The following is an 18,318-nucleotide window of genomic DNA, read 5'->3' on the forward strand; positions in this document are numbered from 1 at the left end:
AAGTTAATGGCTTGCTAGGACATTTCAGAGGGCATTTAAAAGTCAACCGTATTGAAAGGGGATAAATGAGGAGAGGGCACATTACTGACTGGGGGTAATTGAGCTGAATGTCATGGCCGTGTTGTAAATTAATTGTAATTCCATCAAAGCAACAAGGGTTCTGGTGGCTCAGTTGGTAAGTGCAGGATACAGATTTATGGACCAGAAACAGGCATAACTTGCATTGTTTGTCTAGACAATGCCGAATCGAATCAGCTGCACTGGTGTTCCAAATACTGGTTTGCCAAGTGAGTCAGTGACCCCAAGGGAAATGTACATGAAAGAGGAATGAGGGCAGGTTGAGCTATGGTTCCCTGCTATTGATAAATGGAAGACAGACCTGCACTTGGCACACAACCAAGATCAATGCTGTTCTCCTGTGTGTATACCCCTGACTGAACATGAGCTGGTGAGGCCACAAGTGAGATGTCAAAGTGCTGTGCAGAAATGTGTAATCCATTTGGAATGGTCCCTTGAGTCTAAGCGCCAAAAAATTCATTTCCTACCCCTAGAAAGATTGCTGTGAGACTTGCCTTGGAAGCAACCATGCAAAATAAAGGCAATCCATTGAAGTGTCAGGAAGATGCATCAGGTACTCATCCATTACTAGCACAATATGCCAAATCCCAGGTACGCCCATTGTCAGAAGAAGTGATCCCCATGGCAACCATATTCTAAAAGCTTCAGTGTGGTGCTTAATGCTTGCAGTAGGTAAATTGTTCAGTGACACTTGTCCCAATGGTGACTGTCAAGTCAAGTTTATTGTCACGTGCTCAGGTACAATGGAAAGACCTGCTTGCAGCAGCATCACAGGCATGTAGGTACAGATGACACACAGAACATAAATTATGCAAGACAAGTGAAGAAAAAGAATGCACAAAACAATACAGTCATAGGAAAAAGCATAAAGCAGAGACACAAGAGATTCTGCAGATGCTGGAAATCCAGAGTAACAAACACAAAATGCTGGAAGAACTCAGCAGGTCAGGCAGCATCCATGGAAGGGAAAAAACAGTCGATGTTTTGGGCCAAGACCCTTCATCAAAACTCAAATCTGAGACAAGTCCATGGTAGCAGAAGAGATGGTCACAAAGTTCAAAGTAAATTTATTATCACAGTACATATATGTCACCATATACAACCTGAGATTCATTTTCTTGTGGGCATTCACAGTAAATACAAGAAACACAATATGTAGAATCAATGAAACACTACATCTAACAAGGTGGACGAACAATCAATGTACAAAGAAGAACAAACTGTGCAAATACAAAAATAAATAATAATAAATAAGCAATAAATATCAGGAACATGAAATGAAGAATCTTTGAAAGTGAGTCCATGGGTTGTGGGAACAGTTCAGTGACGGGTGAGTGACGTTTTCCCCTCTGGTTCAAGAGCCTGATGGTTGAGGGGTAATAACTGTTCCTGAGCCTGGTGGTATGAGTCCTGAGGCTCCTATACTTTCTTCCTGATGGCAACAGTGAGAAGAGAGCCCGTCCTGGATGGTGGGGACTGCTTTCCTGTGACAATGTTCTGTGTAGATGTGTTCAATGCTGGTGAGGGCTTTACCACTGATGGACTGAGATGTATCCAATACTTCTTGAGGTTTTTTCATTCTAAGGGCTGTAGTGTTTCATTGCTGAGGTAGGATTAGGGTTGTGCAGGCTGCAAGAACTGGTGGTGTGGGACTTCAGGCTTCAGTACCTCCTGCCTGACAGTAGCAGTGACAAGATGGCATAATCTGGATGGTAGGGATCTTTGGTGATAGATGCCACCTTCTTGAAGTAGCGCCTCCTGTAGATGCTGTCAATGCTGTGGAGCGCTATGGCAATGATGGACCTGGCTGTGTCCACTACCCTCTGCAGCCCCTTGTATCTCTGTGTGTTTGAATTGCCATGCCAGGAAACTTTCAAAATTCAAAGTACAAAGTAAATTCTTTATCAAAGTACATCTATGTCACCATATAATACCCTGCGATTCATTTTCTTATGAGCATTCACAGTAAATATAAAGAAACACAATAGAGTAAGTTAAAAACTACATGCAAGACAAACAACCAGTGTGCAAAAGACAACAAACTGCAAATACAAAAAGAAAGAAGACCTAATAATAATAAATAAAAAGCAATAAATATCAAGAACATTAGTCATAAAAGTGTGTTCATAGGTTGTGGTAACAGTTCAGTGCTGGGATGAATGAAGTTATCCCCTTTGGTTCAAGGCCCTGATTGTTGAGATGTTCCTAAGCCTGGAGGTGTGGGTCCTGAAGCTCCTGTAACTCGAGAAGCAGCGATAAGAGAGCCTGGCCTGGATCGTGGGAGTTCTTGATGATGGATACTGATTTCCTGTAACAGTGCTGCTTGTAGTTGTGCTCAGTAGTGGAGAGGGCTTTACATGTGATGGTCTGGGCCGTATCCACTACTTTTTGTAGGCTATTCCATTCAAGGGCATTGGTGTTTCCATACCGGGCCATGATGTAACCTGTTGGTATACTCTCCACCATGCATCTATATAAGTTTGTCAAATTTTTAGATGACATGCTGAATATTTGCAAACTTCTAAGTAAGTAGAGGCGCTGCCATGCCTTGCTTGTAATGGCAGATACGTGCTGGGCACAGGACAGATCCCCTGAAATGATAGAGGAATTTAAAGTTGCTGACCTTCTCCACCTCTGATCCTCCAATAAGGACTGGTTCCTGGACCTCTGGTCTCCTCCTCCTGAAGTCAGTAATCAGCTCTTTGGTCCTGCTGACATTGAGTAAGAGGTTGTTGCTGTGGCACCACTCAGCCAGGTTTTCAATCTCCCTCCTATATGCAGATTCATCACTACCTTTGATTCGGCCAATGGCAGTGGTGTCATCAGCAAACTTAAATGTGGCATTGGAGTTATGCTTAGCCTCACAGTCATAAGTGTAAAGTGAGTAGAGCGAGCGGGTGGGGGGGGAGAAGCGGGCTAAGTAACAGAGATTGTGGAAGAGAGGTTGTTGCCAATGTACTGAGGCCAAGGTGTTGATGCTTCTTGATGAGTTTTGAGGAGATGATGGTATTGAATGCCGAGCTGTAGTCGATGAAGAGCATCCTGATGTATGCATCTTCACTGTCCACATGTTCCAGGGTGGAATGACAATAGTCCATCTGTAGAAGTTTATTGTATTTAATATTAAACCTGATCAGTATGCTTATCCATTGCTGACATGCCTGTTATTTGACTATCCACCTTAGAATTCTGGTCCATCTGACAAGTTTTCCAACTGGATTTCCAACTTTAAAGCTTGACCAAGAGTTCATAGCTTAATTTGAGTTAATTTTGCCTCTGCACAAAGACATTAACTAGATCTATAAATCAATCAATGTGTAAATGTTCAATTTAGCCTTTGTGATGTTTGAGAGAGAACTGACTTTAAATTGCAATCAATGACAATCAAGCATTCCAACTCTCTTCATGCTTTTAGTGCTGGAGTTTGAAAGTTCATGAAGTTATTATTTAATTGTCTGATTTCTAAAAGTAAGTTATTATATTGCACTAAATGAATGCCACAAACAAATTGCAGTCATTTTCACAGCATGACTCACCCCTTTGCAAGTCTGAATGATCAAAACCAAGCAAAGATTGCAGACTTATTTAAAAATGGGTGCAAAAACACAGTAGCCAATTATAGTCGAGAAGGAAAGCTTGCTCTGAAAATTAGCCTTTCCCCTCAGGGTGCTCCAGAGTATTTCACGGTGAATCAGGCATGTTCAGAGTGTGATCACTGCTGGAAAAAATTAGGGGAATAAAGTGTGCACAGCAAGATTCCACATTTAGCAAATTGATGGTGACCAGGTAATCTGTTCTGAGAAATGAAAGAATAACCTTGGCCCCGATGCCAGGGATGGCCTCAGTTTAATGTCAAATCCAAAAGACACAATTTCTAATAGTGTGTAACTGCACTGAGTTATCAGCCAAGAGATTACCCAAGGCTCTGCATTAAGAATTAAACTCATAACCTCTGAGTTAGAGTACAACCCACCGAGCCAGCTATATAACTATACAACAATGACAGTTGACAACATAGCTTCATTTAGAAGGTGAAAATCCTACCTGATTAGTCTTCTTGGCTTCTTTCAGGAAGCAACAATTAAGAAGGACTTTGAGGAACCAAAAGGTGTTTGACAAAATCCCATGTGAAGGGAGATGTTTGTTTTCTTGGTGGGCCCCTACCTCCCAGTAGAGTGGAGACCATTGATGCCCTTCTGTCTCCTTCGTCCTCTGTACTGAGCCATTTTTTCGAGGATGGATCAGGAGTGTCCCCATCGACTAATTTCAGCCTTGTCATCTCCCCTCCACGTGTTCTTTGGATGTCCCTTTACCCTCTTTCCTTGGGGATTTGATTTTAATGTGAAGGGAGATAATTTGCGCTTAAATGTGTAATACCCTGCGAACGGATAAGAAATTAAATGAAGGGAGAACAAATAATACAGCTGAAGCAAATCACGACAGAATACAAGGAGGTAATGTATGCCAAAGGGTTTAGTGGTGGGACTGCTGTAAATAACTTGCATTCAAATAGTTAATTCAATCTGGGATTAATTAAAAGTAACAAAATAATGTTAGAGGAACTCAGCAGGTCAGGCAGCATCTGTGGAAGGAATTGGGCAGTTGATGTAGAGGGGAAATCATCACCATCATCATTATGTGCTGTGTTGTATACGTGAGTGATCACGGTCTTTGACCATGATTGTTCTTGGCAAATTTTTCTACAGAAGTTGTTTACCATTGCCTTCTTCTGGCCAGTGTTTTTGCAAAATGGGTGACCCCAGCCATTATCAATACTCTTCAGAAATTCACAAGCATGAGAAAATGTGTAGTTGCTGGAATTCCAAAGTACACACACAAAATGCTGGAGGAAATCAGCAGGCCAGGCAGCATCTATGGAAAAGAGTAAACAGTTGATGTTTTGGACCAAGACCCTTCCTGAGGTTCTCAGCCTGAAACATCAACTGTACTCATTTCCATAGATGCTGCCTGGCCTGCTGATTTCCTCCAGCATTTTGTGTGTGCTACCTTTCAGAGATTATCTGGTGCCAGTGGTCGCATAACCAGAACTTGCGATATGCACCAGTTGTTCAAATGACCATCCACCACCTGCTCCCATGGCTTCAGGTGACCCTGATCGGGGGGCTAAACAGGTGCTTCACCTTGCCCAACAGTGACCTGCGGTCTAGTGGAGGGGAGGAAGTGCCTTACACCTCTTTGGTAGAGATGTATCTCCATCCTGCCACCCAAGAAAGGAAATAGCCAGTATAAAGAGGCGAGGGGAAGGGGTAGCAGGTGATAGCTGTATCCAGGTGAGGAGGGTAAATAGGCAGGTGGAGGAGGGGAGAGTGGAGATAGTGGCAGAGGCCAAGAGGTAAGAGGTGACACAGGACTGCAGATGGTGGGATCTGATAGCAGAGTCTGGTGGAATATGGAACCAAATAATGGAGACGGGGAGGGCAGATGGAAACAGTTGGGGGGGGAGGGGACCCAGTGGGAGGGGTGTGTGGGTGATGGACAGATGGAGTGGGTGGGGGAGGGGACCCAGTGGGAGGGGTGTGTGGATGATGGACAGATGGAGTGGGTGACAATTGACAATAGGTGCAGGAGTAGGCCATTCAGCCCTTCGAGCCAGCACCGCCATTCACTGTGTCATGGCTGATCATCCACAATCAGTACCCCGTTCCTGTCTTCTCCCCATATCCCTTGACTCCGCTATCTTTAAGAACTCTATCTAACTCTTTCTTGAAAGCATCCAGAGAATTGGTCTCCACTGCCTTCTGAGGCAGAGCATTCCACAGAACAACAACTCTCTGGATGAAAAAGTTTTTCCTCAACTCCGTTCTAAATGACCTACCCCTTATTCTTAAACTGTGGCCTCTGGTTCTAGACTCCCCCAACATCGGGAACATGTTTCCTGCCTCTAGTGTGTCCAATCCCTTAATAATCTTAGATGTTTCAATCAGATCCCCTCTCATCCTTCTAAATTCCAGTGTATACAAGCCCAGTCGCTCCAATCTTTCAACATATGACAGTACCGCCAGCCCAGGAAGTAACCTCGTGAACCTACGCTGCACTCCCTTGACAGCAAGAATGTCCTTCCTCAAATTTGGAGAACAAAACTGCACACAATACTCCAGGTGTGGTCTCACCAGGGCTCTGTACAACTGCAGAAGGATCTCTTTGCCCCTATACTCAACTCCCCTTGTTATGAAGGCCAGCATGCCATTAGCTTTCTTCACTGCCTACTGTACCTGCATGCTTACTCTCAGTGACTGATGTACAAGAACACCTAGATCTCGCTATACTTCCCCTTTTCCTAACTTGACACCATTCAGATAGTAATCTGCCTTCCTGTTCTTGCTACCAAAGTGGATAACCTCACATTTATCCACATTAAACTGCATCTGCCCACTCACCCAGCCTGTCCAAGTCACCCTGCATTCTCCTAACATCCTCCTCACATTTCACACTGCCACCCATCCTTGGGAGAGGGACCCTCTGGGAGGTGTGTGTGGATGATGGACAGATGGAGTGGGTGGAGGAGGGAAAAGGAACAGGGGCAGGAGCAGGTGTAAGAGGAACTGGGTAAGTCAGGAAGAGAGAGAAAAGTGGCAGAAGGGTAGCGGTTTAACTGAAGTTGGAGAATTCAGTGTTCATCCAATCAGGCTGTAGACCACCCTGGACCTCATGTTTTGCCTGGGAAGTCTACTGGTCTCAGCCTCCACCTCCCTTACTTGGTTCCATACTCCACCTTCCTCTGCTATCAGATCCCACCATCTGCAGCCCTTTGTCACCGCACAGTCTCTGTTACTATCTCCACTCTCCCCTCCTCCAACTGCCAATTGTCCCTCCTCACCTGGATCCACCTATCACCTGTCACCCTCACCTCTTTATACTGTCCGTTTCCTTTCTGCTCTTTCAGTCCCAATGAAGGTCTGGCTCATTGATGGAAAAATAATGGATGGCTGCCATACGCCATGTGATCTTGAAGTGGTAGTTGAGGAAATTAAAAACACCTGGAGGTTTAGAAGATTCTTAATCATTTCACTGTGATGTCCATATTCATTTTAGTACACACTATGCCTGAGGCAATGCAGATGACAGCCACAATTGGCTTCAAATTTGGATTGAATTCACTCTTTCAATTCTATTCATTACAATTACAGTAATCTGAAATTATAATTACATTTAGTTTAGAAACAAAACAAACCAATATTAAACTCAAAAACTTTCACTTGTACAGGCTCACAACATTTTAACAATAATCTTAACAATTGCTGCCATAGCAACCCCACTGCCCCTAATACACCACTGAATGAAATAGTACCCTGAATATTTTCAGTCACAAGCTGCTTTCTCCACTTATTTCATTCAAGACGCTCCATACCATCCTGAACGAAGAAGCCCACTTGATTGGCATCTCATCCAACACACTAAGTATTCAAACCGCACCCCGCCCCTATGACTGCTATGCACTGTCTGCAAAATGCCGATAATTACTTGCCCAGGCTACTGACAACACCTCCCTAACTGTGATGTCTACTGCCAAGGACAACAGGCACAAGGGAACACCATCACCTACAGGTTCTCCTCCAATCACCCACCCCATCCTGACTGGGAAATAAATTGTCATTCCTTCATCAGTGCTGGGTCAGAATCTTGGAATTCTGCACTGTGGGAATGTAGTGGCTGTGCATGGCAATATGAGATGAACAATAAATACTGGTTTTGTTGTCTCTGACATCCAATGCCAAAATAGAAGAATAAAGCAGAAGTCAACTACCCAGCAACAATGACTAGCAATGCTTGTGCTGTAAAACTTGTAATATACTCACAGCAAATGCATTAAGATCACTTGTAAATGTTAGAGATTATTATTGTAAATCAGGAAGCTTTTGTATGAGTCTGATTTTTGCTGACATTACATCACACCCGGGTGAAAGCTCTTTGTTCAAGAGAAAAACATGCTGGCTAAAGCATTGCTGTCTGTCTGGTGGGCCACAGCCAGACTGAGGTCATCTGAGCCAGCCGCCATCTCCTTTTTAATTACATCAATACCATTCACGATCTCAACCACCATTACATCACACATTAAATCAACTTCATCTGCCCGGTCTAAACTCGGGCAAAGTCTCCTAATATCTGCCTTGTTGGCAATGGCAAAATGAGATTTAAAATGGAGCTCTAATTCTATAAGATGAGCTGTCATAAAAGTGCAATCCTCCACATTCGTCCACTTACCATATTGTGCAGGATTAGTCGATTGCCAAGCCTGCTGCCTTCTGACCTTGTGTTTCCCATCCCTCACTGCGCCACTGGAACCCAGAATCTCCCTGCTTTTGCACCATTGGCATCTCTCCCATCATTAAGCAATCCATCTCTGCCAGAGCAAAATTGCTGCAGGGTGGGAGACCTCTGGATGTGTGAGAGCCTGGCTCTCTGGTTCCATCTAGGATTCCAGAGGGTCAGTAGGAGAAGAGAATTTTGTAAACATTGTGTGCCCTTTTGATTGTCTGCCCAAAATACCACCCAACAAGGTGGAGGAATTCTAGAATATAACAACAAGGATGTAATGTTGTGACTTTATGAATCACTGGTGAGGCCTCACTTGGAGTATTGTGAGTAGTTTTGGGCCCCTTATCTTAGAAAGGATGTGCTGAAACTAAGAGGGTTCAAAGGAGGTTCAAAAAAATGATTCCACGATTAAACAGCTTGACATATGAAGAGCATTTGATGGCTCCAGAATATATTTAGCCAGAGAATGGTGGATCTGTGTAATTCATTGCCACAGGCAGCTGTGGAGGCTAAGTCATTGGGAATATTTAAGGTAGAGGTTGAAAGATTCTTGATTGGTCAGGGCATGAAGAGATACAGGGAGAAGGCAGAAGAATGGGGAAAAAGGATCAACCATGACTGAATGACAGAGCAGACTCAATAGGCCAAATGGCCTAATTCTGCTGCTTTGTCTTACGCTCCTATGATATTGTGTGCAAATGAGTAAATGGGCCTTCATTTCTTTTTGAATATCAAGATAAAGTTCCAAGTTCCAAAGTGATTGACATGGAAACATGTTGTTCTTGGGCTGGAAGAGGGTCTACACCTGGTGCTCGAGCAGCTGAATGTCAGAGTCTTGAAAGGATGGGAAATAAATGCCAACAACCGGCCAGCTCACAATGAAGAAAGATCAGGCATGATCATGGAGCCTAAATTAGAGGAGGGCAGATTTGTCAGAGGTTTCTAGAGCTTGAGTGGATTACGGAACTCAAGAGGTGTAAGACCATGTAGGGATAAGAAATGATGGTGCCACACATGAGTAATATAGCAGTGAAATGCAAGAACTGAAAATAAACAATAATAGAACTGATTATTCACATCCTGAATGAACACTTGCACCAGGTATTATTCATTAGGCAGATTTGCAGGATTTTCAATATAAATATTGCCACCCTGAAAGAAGCAGCTTTGTGCGTGTGTATGTGTGTGGGGGTGGGGGGGAGAACAAACAGATGGACTTGGAAGACCCACGAGATATGATTTATTCTTGACGTGATGACTTACAAGTAGCAAAGCAAGGGGTGAGTTATGGCCAATGCTATGAGTGGGATACAAATGGCATCCCGTGGGGTTTTTTTTTACTGCATTCAGCCTTAAACTATGTGTTAAAAATGAATTAGACCATACAATGGCATTAATTAGGTAAAACGGCGAGAAACGCTGAGTTTAATGATGTGCTGACTCATCGCAGTCTTGATTCAGTGGTAGTGGGTAGCTAGCTGAATTAGATTTAGAAAGGTAATTATACTCAGTATTATGTGTACAAGAAACGTTCAAAGAATTGTGTGCAATTCGGACTACCCCAGTTTAAAAAAAATATATTTGCATTCGCTTAAATCATACAAGAGAGTGAAAGACTTTCACTAGATATGAAGCTATAAATGAAGATATGAAGATATAAATGGTCACAGACTCAGAGTTATCACCAGAATGATGAAGGGAACTTCCTTCAGCCAGAAATTATACATCAAGTCCTTTACTAAGAGTGGCCTTTAACACAGATATAATGTTGAGAGTAAATATGTTAAAAGGGGGTATTAGAGGACATGGGGAGAGTGTGGAGAAATGGAGAGCTAGTCAGTAGCTCAGTTGAAGGGCAAGCATCACCTGAATGGACTTTTCCATGGCAATATGAGTGATTATGTTCACAGAGCTGGTGAAAAGGGAAGGACAGTGTTGAACTGTAGAGGAGTGATGGTTAATGAATACTTCAAAACTTTGTTTGATGATAGTGATCCAACTTTGTTGGATAGTGAATGAGAAAGAGTCCAGTAGTTTTAATTTTCATTACTTACTCATTCACGGAATGGAATGATTGCTGGCAAAGACAGTATTTAATGTGCAGCCTAATTGCCCTTGAGATGGTGATGGTGAGCCATTGCTTGAACCACTGTAATCCACGTGGGGAAGACACTACTCCTTTCTTGCTACTACCATCGGTCAGGAGGTATGGAAGCCTTAGGTCCCACATCATAGAATGACGGATTTCAAGTCAAAATGATGATGTGGAGAGGATTGTGACAGGGTGGTGTTGTCATGTTCCTGAAGCCCTTGTCACTGGTGAAGGTCGTGGATTTGAGAGGTGCTGCAGTGCCCATGCATGAACGTAGTCATATGAGTGTGCTTGATATGATGGATGGCTTTCCTTTACTTCACAATTCTTGATGAAATGTCCATGCTGATGACCTTAAGGCACCTAAGCTAAAACAACTGTGTTAGGTTTGTCCTTCATGTCAGTGCTTACACATTCAGAGAACAAACAGCTGATAAGACAGCACTCAATTGCCAAACTCTTGAGTTCAGATTGCTGAAGGTTGGTTGGTGGATCATGTTATCAGGACTAGAGCAAAGGGACCTTCGCTCTACATACTACTGTGCTTGCCTGGAACAGCGTTTAAGCCAGCTGTGAAAAATAAGCCTCATTCCCTAGAACTGCCACAAACAACAAGACCAATAAAAATAATCTCACCGCTAAGATGCTAATAAAACAAAAAAAATTGTATTAAAAGACTGTGAGTTGTCTGAAATTGAATTTCATCTTTGAACTCAAAGCTGTTAGCTAGCTTCTTACCAAGCCATTCCCTGCTGTATTGCAACTTATGACAAATCCTTTCAATCTCCTTCATTATTGGCTAAGTGAGAAAAATATCTTGAGACATGTCAAGTTTCTTGTCTGATGTTCCTTCAATAAACAAACCCAATTACATGAAGAACAAGCAGTGTCTCACAACGTGCTGCCAGATTATGTTGTGCTCTAAGGCACAGTTAACCTAACAGAGCCAGTGCCTTATCATTGTTCAGCCATACCAGTGTTTATTGCCTTCATCCTCAGCTCTATTTGCCTTTTGATCTATCTTGACTCTATTTTGTCCCCCATGCCATTGCTGATGGATGCTCAGGATGCTACATTTTCAATTTCCCCAAGGGCACAAGAAAACAGGAGCAGCAATAGGCCACGCAGCCTCTCAAGCCTGCCTCACTATTCAACATGACCATGCTGGCCTCATCTGTGCCAGTTTCCCATAACCCCCAGTCCCCTCAACCTTTCAAACTGCATCCACTTTGCAGTTTTGGGCAGTTTAGAGCTGGGGACTGCCAGCTGTCATATCTTTTATTGTATTATATTTGAAATAACTCAGCTTAAGTCCGTTTAATATCGCTGGTTTAAGTCCCTTAAGTTACATCGCTTTCAAGATTATATGTTTTGCTAGTTACTAATGAAGGTTCACATACATTTCTTTGACTTTTCGATATTATTATTGGATTGATCAGAGAGCGCATCATACAAGCTAACTCCCCAAGCCTGGTCTCCAGCAGCGGTATCGGTTTGTTTGAGTAGCCGCTACAAAAACAGAGTTCAAAATAAAGTGTAACAGCTACAGAGAAATTACAGTACAGGTAAAAAATAAAGTGCAAGATCATAATGAAATAGATTATGAAGTCAAGAATCCAACATTGTATGAGGGAACCATTTAATAGTCTTATAACAGCAGGGTAGAAGCTGTCTTTGAACCTTTGAAGAGAGAATATACTGAAATGCGTGACCTCACACTTTCCCAAGGGCTCTCTCAATGGCTTGCTGGGATCAGGAAACTATGGTAGACTGCAAAGGCATGACAAATCTAGACGAGATTGGCAGGTAGCACACAATCTGCAGGTCAAGCAGCATCTATGGGGGAAAGAAGTTGTCATTTTATTTTGGTCAAGAGTCCAGGTGCAGGGACTCGACCTGAAATATTGACGATTCCTTTCCCCCAGGGATATTAAGTTTCTCCAACAGGTTGTTTGTTGCTCCAGATTCCAGTATCTGCAGTCTTTTGTGTCTCAGGATTGTCTGAGTTCTGGTGAGAAATTTTAATTAAAAAAACAAACAAGGACATTCCCCCTCACCCACCGCCAAGAGCTGATGATTGTGCTCGTTTACCTCTTTGTAATTTGTGCAGCTCACTGTACACACATCAGCTGCATCTTTGCTATACTGTCTACACTTTAAAATGAAGTTCATAAGATCGAGGAACAGAGTTAGGCTATTTGGCCCAATGAGTCATCATGGCTGAACCTTTTTCCCTTTCACTCCCAATCTTCTGCCTTCTCCCCCTATCTCTTCATGCCCTGACCAAAGACTTCCATAATGAAGCTCTTTGAGACATTCAAAATGGCTACAGTACACAAATGCAAGTTCTTTCATTCTTAACTGTTTAATTTCAGAGGACTTAGCTGAAATAGTTCACCCCTGAGCTAGGGAACATAGTCTAAGGATAAAGCATCAGCAGGAAAACAGAAAATTTGGGAAAATTTGAGGAGGTCAGGTAACATCTGTGAAAATCAAAACAGTTAATGTTCTGGAACTCAACAAGGAAGGAGAGAGACACAAATTAGTTGCTAGTTGGGGAAAATGTCTAGAACAAAGAGCATAGTCTGTGGCATTTTGGAGCTAAGAACAAGAGAATTTTTTTCACCAAAAATTTCTACCCCAGGCACTGTGTATGTTGTACTACTAATAAAGTTCAAAGCTGAAATTGATAGGTTTATTGAATCTAGGAGGTATTGTGATTGGGCAGAGCAATCTTGAGGATCTGTGTGGTCTGTTCATGTTCCTAATCCCTATGCTCCCTTCTTTTGTTTAGTTTAGAACTGCATTCTCCCTGAAAACAGGTCAAAGTTTGGCCAGAGAGGTAGACTTTATGCCACTTAAATAAGGAAAGAGTGGTGGGGAGAGGCTTCGAGGGGAATTCCAGAGTCAGGGGTGATAAGTGAAGGTATGGCCATCAGTAGTACAATCAGGGATGGGGATCAAAAATGAGAGGAGCACAGATATAGAATCAAAGAGCATTATGACATTGAAGTTAGCCATTCAGTCCGTTGCATGTATACTCACCAAAAATGGTGCTGCTTTAGATTCCTCCTATTTCCACGTCTTGGGATGTAGCCTTTTCAGTTCAGGTACTCTTCCAGATGCTTTGTAAATGTGGGAAGGGTTTCAACTTCCTATAAGCAGTAAACTCCATTCTTTGGATGAAAACATTTTCAATGCTCCTTTCATCCTTTTCTATTTACACGGCCTTGTAAAACTATTCAGACCCCAACCATTTGTTCATATTAATGAATATTACAACCAAGGATCTTGATCAATTTAACTGAGATTTAAATGCTGACCAGACTTCCAGTCCCTGCTGTTGCAAAGCATCCCCTTAGCATGATGCTACCTCCACCATACTTTGGTGTTACCTGGCTGATGTGCAGAATTAGATTTATAACACACGTACCATTTAGCATTGAGGCCAAATGTTCTACTTTAGTCTCATCCAACCACAAGATCTTCTTCCACATCTTTACAGTATCTTCTTAAGTGGCATTCAGCAAAATCTTTATGGGCAAGGATATACATTTTTTTAAGCAAGGGCTTCTACCTTGCCAAGCTTCCATAAATACCCTTTCTGTGCAAGGCCTTAGAGATTGTGAAGCCTTGAACTTAATCTCCAGTTACAGCCATTGACTTCTGCAGCTCACTTAGAGTGACTGTTAGTGTCACAGTAGCCTCTCTTGCAAGTGCCATTGGTCTCCAGTGACTACATTTAGAAGGGCACCCTGACCCAGGCAGTGTGGCTGTGGTTTCATATTTTTCCACTTTTTTCACAACTGACTACACTGAGCTCTGAAGTATGTTCAGTGCCTTTGAGATGGTCTTGTACCTTCCCCAGATTTATGATTCTCTGTTATCATTTCCCTGACTTGCCTTGAATGCTCTTTTGTCCTCATTTTGGTTTGGTCTGTTGAAAATCTACCATCCTGTTAGACCTTAGAGAAAGGGGGGGGGGGGAGCATTTATTCTTATGAATTCATTGAAAACAGGTGATCCTCCAATTTTCTACTTCATCAGATCGAGAGAGTTGCTAAGGTAATATACAGTATTGTTCCTGAGGAAAGTTAGCGTAGTAATTACAAAGGGGATGGATACTTTTCCATTTTTGATTTTTCGCGCATTGTTGACAAATTTTGGAATTTTTCTTTTGATTTGACATGTTGCACAATGCTTTGTAAATTAGCTCAAAAATCTTGCTTCTATATATTTTAAATATTGAAAATTAGACAGTAAAATGTGAAAATATTTGTGGAGAAACAGAGCATCTGGCAGATTAAATGATGTAACAAAGTTTTTGTCCCTCTTTACCTTATCTGATCAACACAGAGTCAAATTGGCTCATAATGATGGCCATTGATGTCACCTGACAAGAGACCCCCCCCCCCCCCATCACATCACTTGATTGGCAGACAGACTTGCCAACAGCTGCCCTGCATCTCTTCAAAGGCAACAGAACACCCAAGAAATGGAGTGGCAGCAGAATCACTGACACTAAAGATCCTTGAGAAGCTGGAAATCTTGAGCAACACACACAGTAACTCAGCAAGTCAGGTAACATCAGTGAAAGGAAATAGACAGTTAATGTTTAGGGTCAAGACCCTTCATCAAGACTGATGAAAGGTTTCGGTGTGAAATGTTGACTGTTTATTTCCACAGATGCTGCCTGGCCTGCTGAGTTCCTCCAGCATTTTGTGTGTTTGCAACAGAAAACTGGCCTCCTCACCTAGCAGGGGAATGGAATGGCTCAGACCGTTCTGCTGCAAGAGGGGCATCATTCATCAGAGCAGACTTGCCCAACTGAGGGTGAAGATAAGGCAAGACCATCACTAAACTTCTTTGAATCTGGCTGCATCTTGTTTCCTGGTATCCATAAGGCCATTAAGCATAGGAGCAAAAAGAGGCCATTTGGTCCATTGAGTCTGCTCCGATTTTCAATCATGGATTTTTCCTCTTTAACTCCATTCTCCTGCCTTCTCCCTGTAACCATTGATGCCTTTACTAATCAAGAACCTATCGACCTCTGCTTTAAGTATACCCAATGACTTTGCCTCCACAGCCATCTGTGACAATGAATTCCACAGATTCGCCATCCTCTGACTGAAGAAATTTCTGCTCATCTCTGCTCTAAAGGGGGGTCCTTGTATTCTGAGGCTGTGCCCTGTGGTCCTAGACTACCCCACTATTGGAAACATCTTTCCATGTCCATTCCAACTAGGATAGCTTTCAATGAGATTCTCCCTCATTCTTCTAAACCCCTGTACAGCCCCAGAGCCATCAAGCACCTCTCATACGTTAACCCTTTCATTTGTGGGATCATTCTCATCAGTCTCCTCTGGACCTTCTCCAATGCCAGTGTCAGTTATTTCCATCCAGATTCAGATTAGTTTAGAGTGCAATAAACTTCTTTTTCACCTGAGCTCAAAAAGTAAACAGGATACACGGTAACAGCAAATCATAAACATGAGAAATTCTGCAGTTGCTGGAAATCCAAGGCAAAACACACAAAATGCTGAAGGAACTCAGCAGTTCAGGCAGCATCTATGGAAATAAATGAACAATCGATTCACTTCAGTCCTGAAGAAGGGTCCAGGCCAAAACATAGATTGTTTATTTATTTCCATAGATGGCGCCTGGCCTGCTGAGTTCCTCCAGCATCTTGGGTGTGTTGCTTAGGGTACATGGTCATATTGAATACAACAGTAAATGAAGCAATAAGCACAAAACAGCAGAATAGTGCAAAGCCAGCAATGCAAGCTGAAGTAGTGGAGAAAAGAAATGTTAATGTGACATGTAAATACAGAGGTGATGTGATCAGTTAGGCAGAAAAGGGGAAACAGAATATAATCCAGAGAGATGTGAAGTAATATATTTGGAGAGGAGCAACAAATAAATGGGGGAATGATTGACTAGTGTGGAGGAACAAAGGGAATGTACATTCCCAGATGCTTGTGGCTAGCAGGGCAGGCCAGTAAAATGGTTTTAAAAAAAGGATATGGCATGGTTTCCTTCATGAGTTGAGGTATGAAACATAAAACAGAAATTTTGCTGAAACTCGATGCTACACTGCTTAATGTACTGTTTATGCACTGTGTTTAGTTCTGGGAAATGTGTTATATAAGATGTAATTGCATGAGAGAAGGCTCAGAAGAGGTTTACGAAGACGTTAGCAGGACTGGGAAACTAATTGTGAGGGAAGTTGGTTTGGCTGTGGTGGTTTCATTTGGAACACAGGAGGCTAGGTGGGAGAATTAATTTACAGTTGTCTTAATATGATGACCTTACAAATAATAAAGAGGGAGAACTTAATGAAAGGGGAAGGCACTGATGTAAAGTGATTGGTATGAGGATCACGGGAGGAATGAAACGTACGTTTACCCAGAAGATATGTCCTTGAAGAATTGTGATGTGCAGTGATGCAGACCCAGCATGGGAGATGGGATTGCACTAGGGAGCTCTTTATCAGCTGGTATGAACATGAAGAGCTCAGTGTCATAACGTTTCTATGATTTTGTCATGCATGTCGGTAAAAATATAAATCAGGTGACGAGAAGTATATCGGAGATGTTGATAGAGGGTATTTCATTGCTTTAAGATCTTGTCAGTTGAAGGCTTCATGTGACCCAGTTGACCTTGGGCTGGAGAAATTTGGTTTCCTAGAGCTGGCCATACCAAGGAAGCCACATTGCATCATCCACCCTGTGATGACGCACTCAATGACATTTGACCCTTTTACGTTGCCAGGTGTTGAAACACAAACTCTGCGGTTTACTGAAATATGGGAAACAGCAGAAGAGGAACAACAACAACAAAGGAGTAACACTCAGCCTGGATGACATCAAACGCCATGCAAGTATTGTTTCATCGTGCCAGAGGTTGCAAGATATTTTTCTTTTCCATTATTGTGTCATATCTCTGTGTGTCACACAGCCTCTAGGCTGCAGACTTCCTCCAGGCTTGGAAATGCCTCACAATGTATTCCCAAGCCCTGACTAAGCCTCAGACAATGAGCAGCAGCCCAATACCCGTCTCCTGCCCTGACCTCACACAGCTGGGGCACAGACTCGCTCCCAGGTGACTTGCCAAGCTTCACATGGTGAGCTGTAATCCTACTACCTGCAGAGCAGGCCACTGACTTGCTCTCAGCCCTTTGCGCTGGTCCCACGCCACTCAACTGCTACAAGCCTACTGTTCTGTGGTTTGGGAGCTGCCAGGCAGATGCTAACTTCACCAAGGGGGATCATTATTTCTTCCTCCTCCACTGTGATCATACCCATTTCCTTACATCAACATCTGAAGGATGAAGTGTACCCTGCGAGCATCTTAGTAGTAAGACAGTGGAAGGAAATGAAACACTTATCCCTTGCCAAGGGCACTGCTTTCCTGACATTAATAGATATTCATTGAAGCACATGAATTCAGGATCAGACAAGGATGCATAGGAGCCCTGAAGGGCAGTTCCTCCAATCCATCGTCATGGAAATAACATAGGACCTGCTCTTCTCTGCTGCTCTGCTGATAGCAATTATTGCCCTGTAAAATGAAGATGCCAGCAGATAACCAGTGAGACAAAATGTATTACAGTAATAATTTAGCTGTGTTGCAATTAAAGCCCCGTTCACAAGATTGGAAAGTTAACGTCTTCAAGCTACAGGTAATGAAATAAAAATGACCACATCACAGAATCGAGAAAATAGAAAATACGGTAGAGGAACAGGCTCTTTGGCCCACGCTGAACTAATTAAATAGGTACAGTGATCAAATCAACTCACTCACCTCATTGGCAACTTGGATCACAGTAAGTCATGAGTGTATCAGGAGAACCATGTGCAGTCATCTACTGT

The 18,318-nt window shown here is 42.7% G+C and overlaps 1 protein-coding gene across 3 annotated transcripts in view; it reads left to right on the forward strand.

Annotated features, from left to right (window-relative positions):
- Positions 1-18,318, forward strand: part of asic1b (acid-sensing (proton-gated) ion channel 1b) — an 878,352-nt gene that overhangs the window by 852,565 nt on the left and 7,469 nt on the right. For all 3 annotated transcript variants that reach the window (XM_059956013.1, XM_059956012.1, XM_059956014.1), the window contains exon 9: positions 17,219-17,323. In XM_059956013.1, coding sequence (XP_059811996.1) covers positions 17,219-17,323 — 105 coding nt within the window. The remainder of the gene's footprint in view (positions 1-17,218; positions 17,324-18,318) is intronic.

This window comes from Hypanus sabinus, chromosome X1 (assembly GCF_030144855.1).
Source record: "Hypanus sabinus isolate sHypSab1 chromosome X1, sHypSab1.hap1, whole genome shotgun sequence".
NCBI lineage: Eukaryota > Metazoa > Chordata > Chondrichthyes > Myliobatiformes > Dasyatidae > Hypanus > Hypanus sabinus.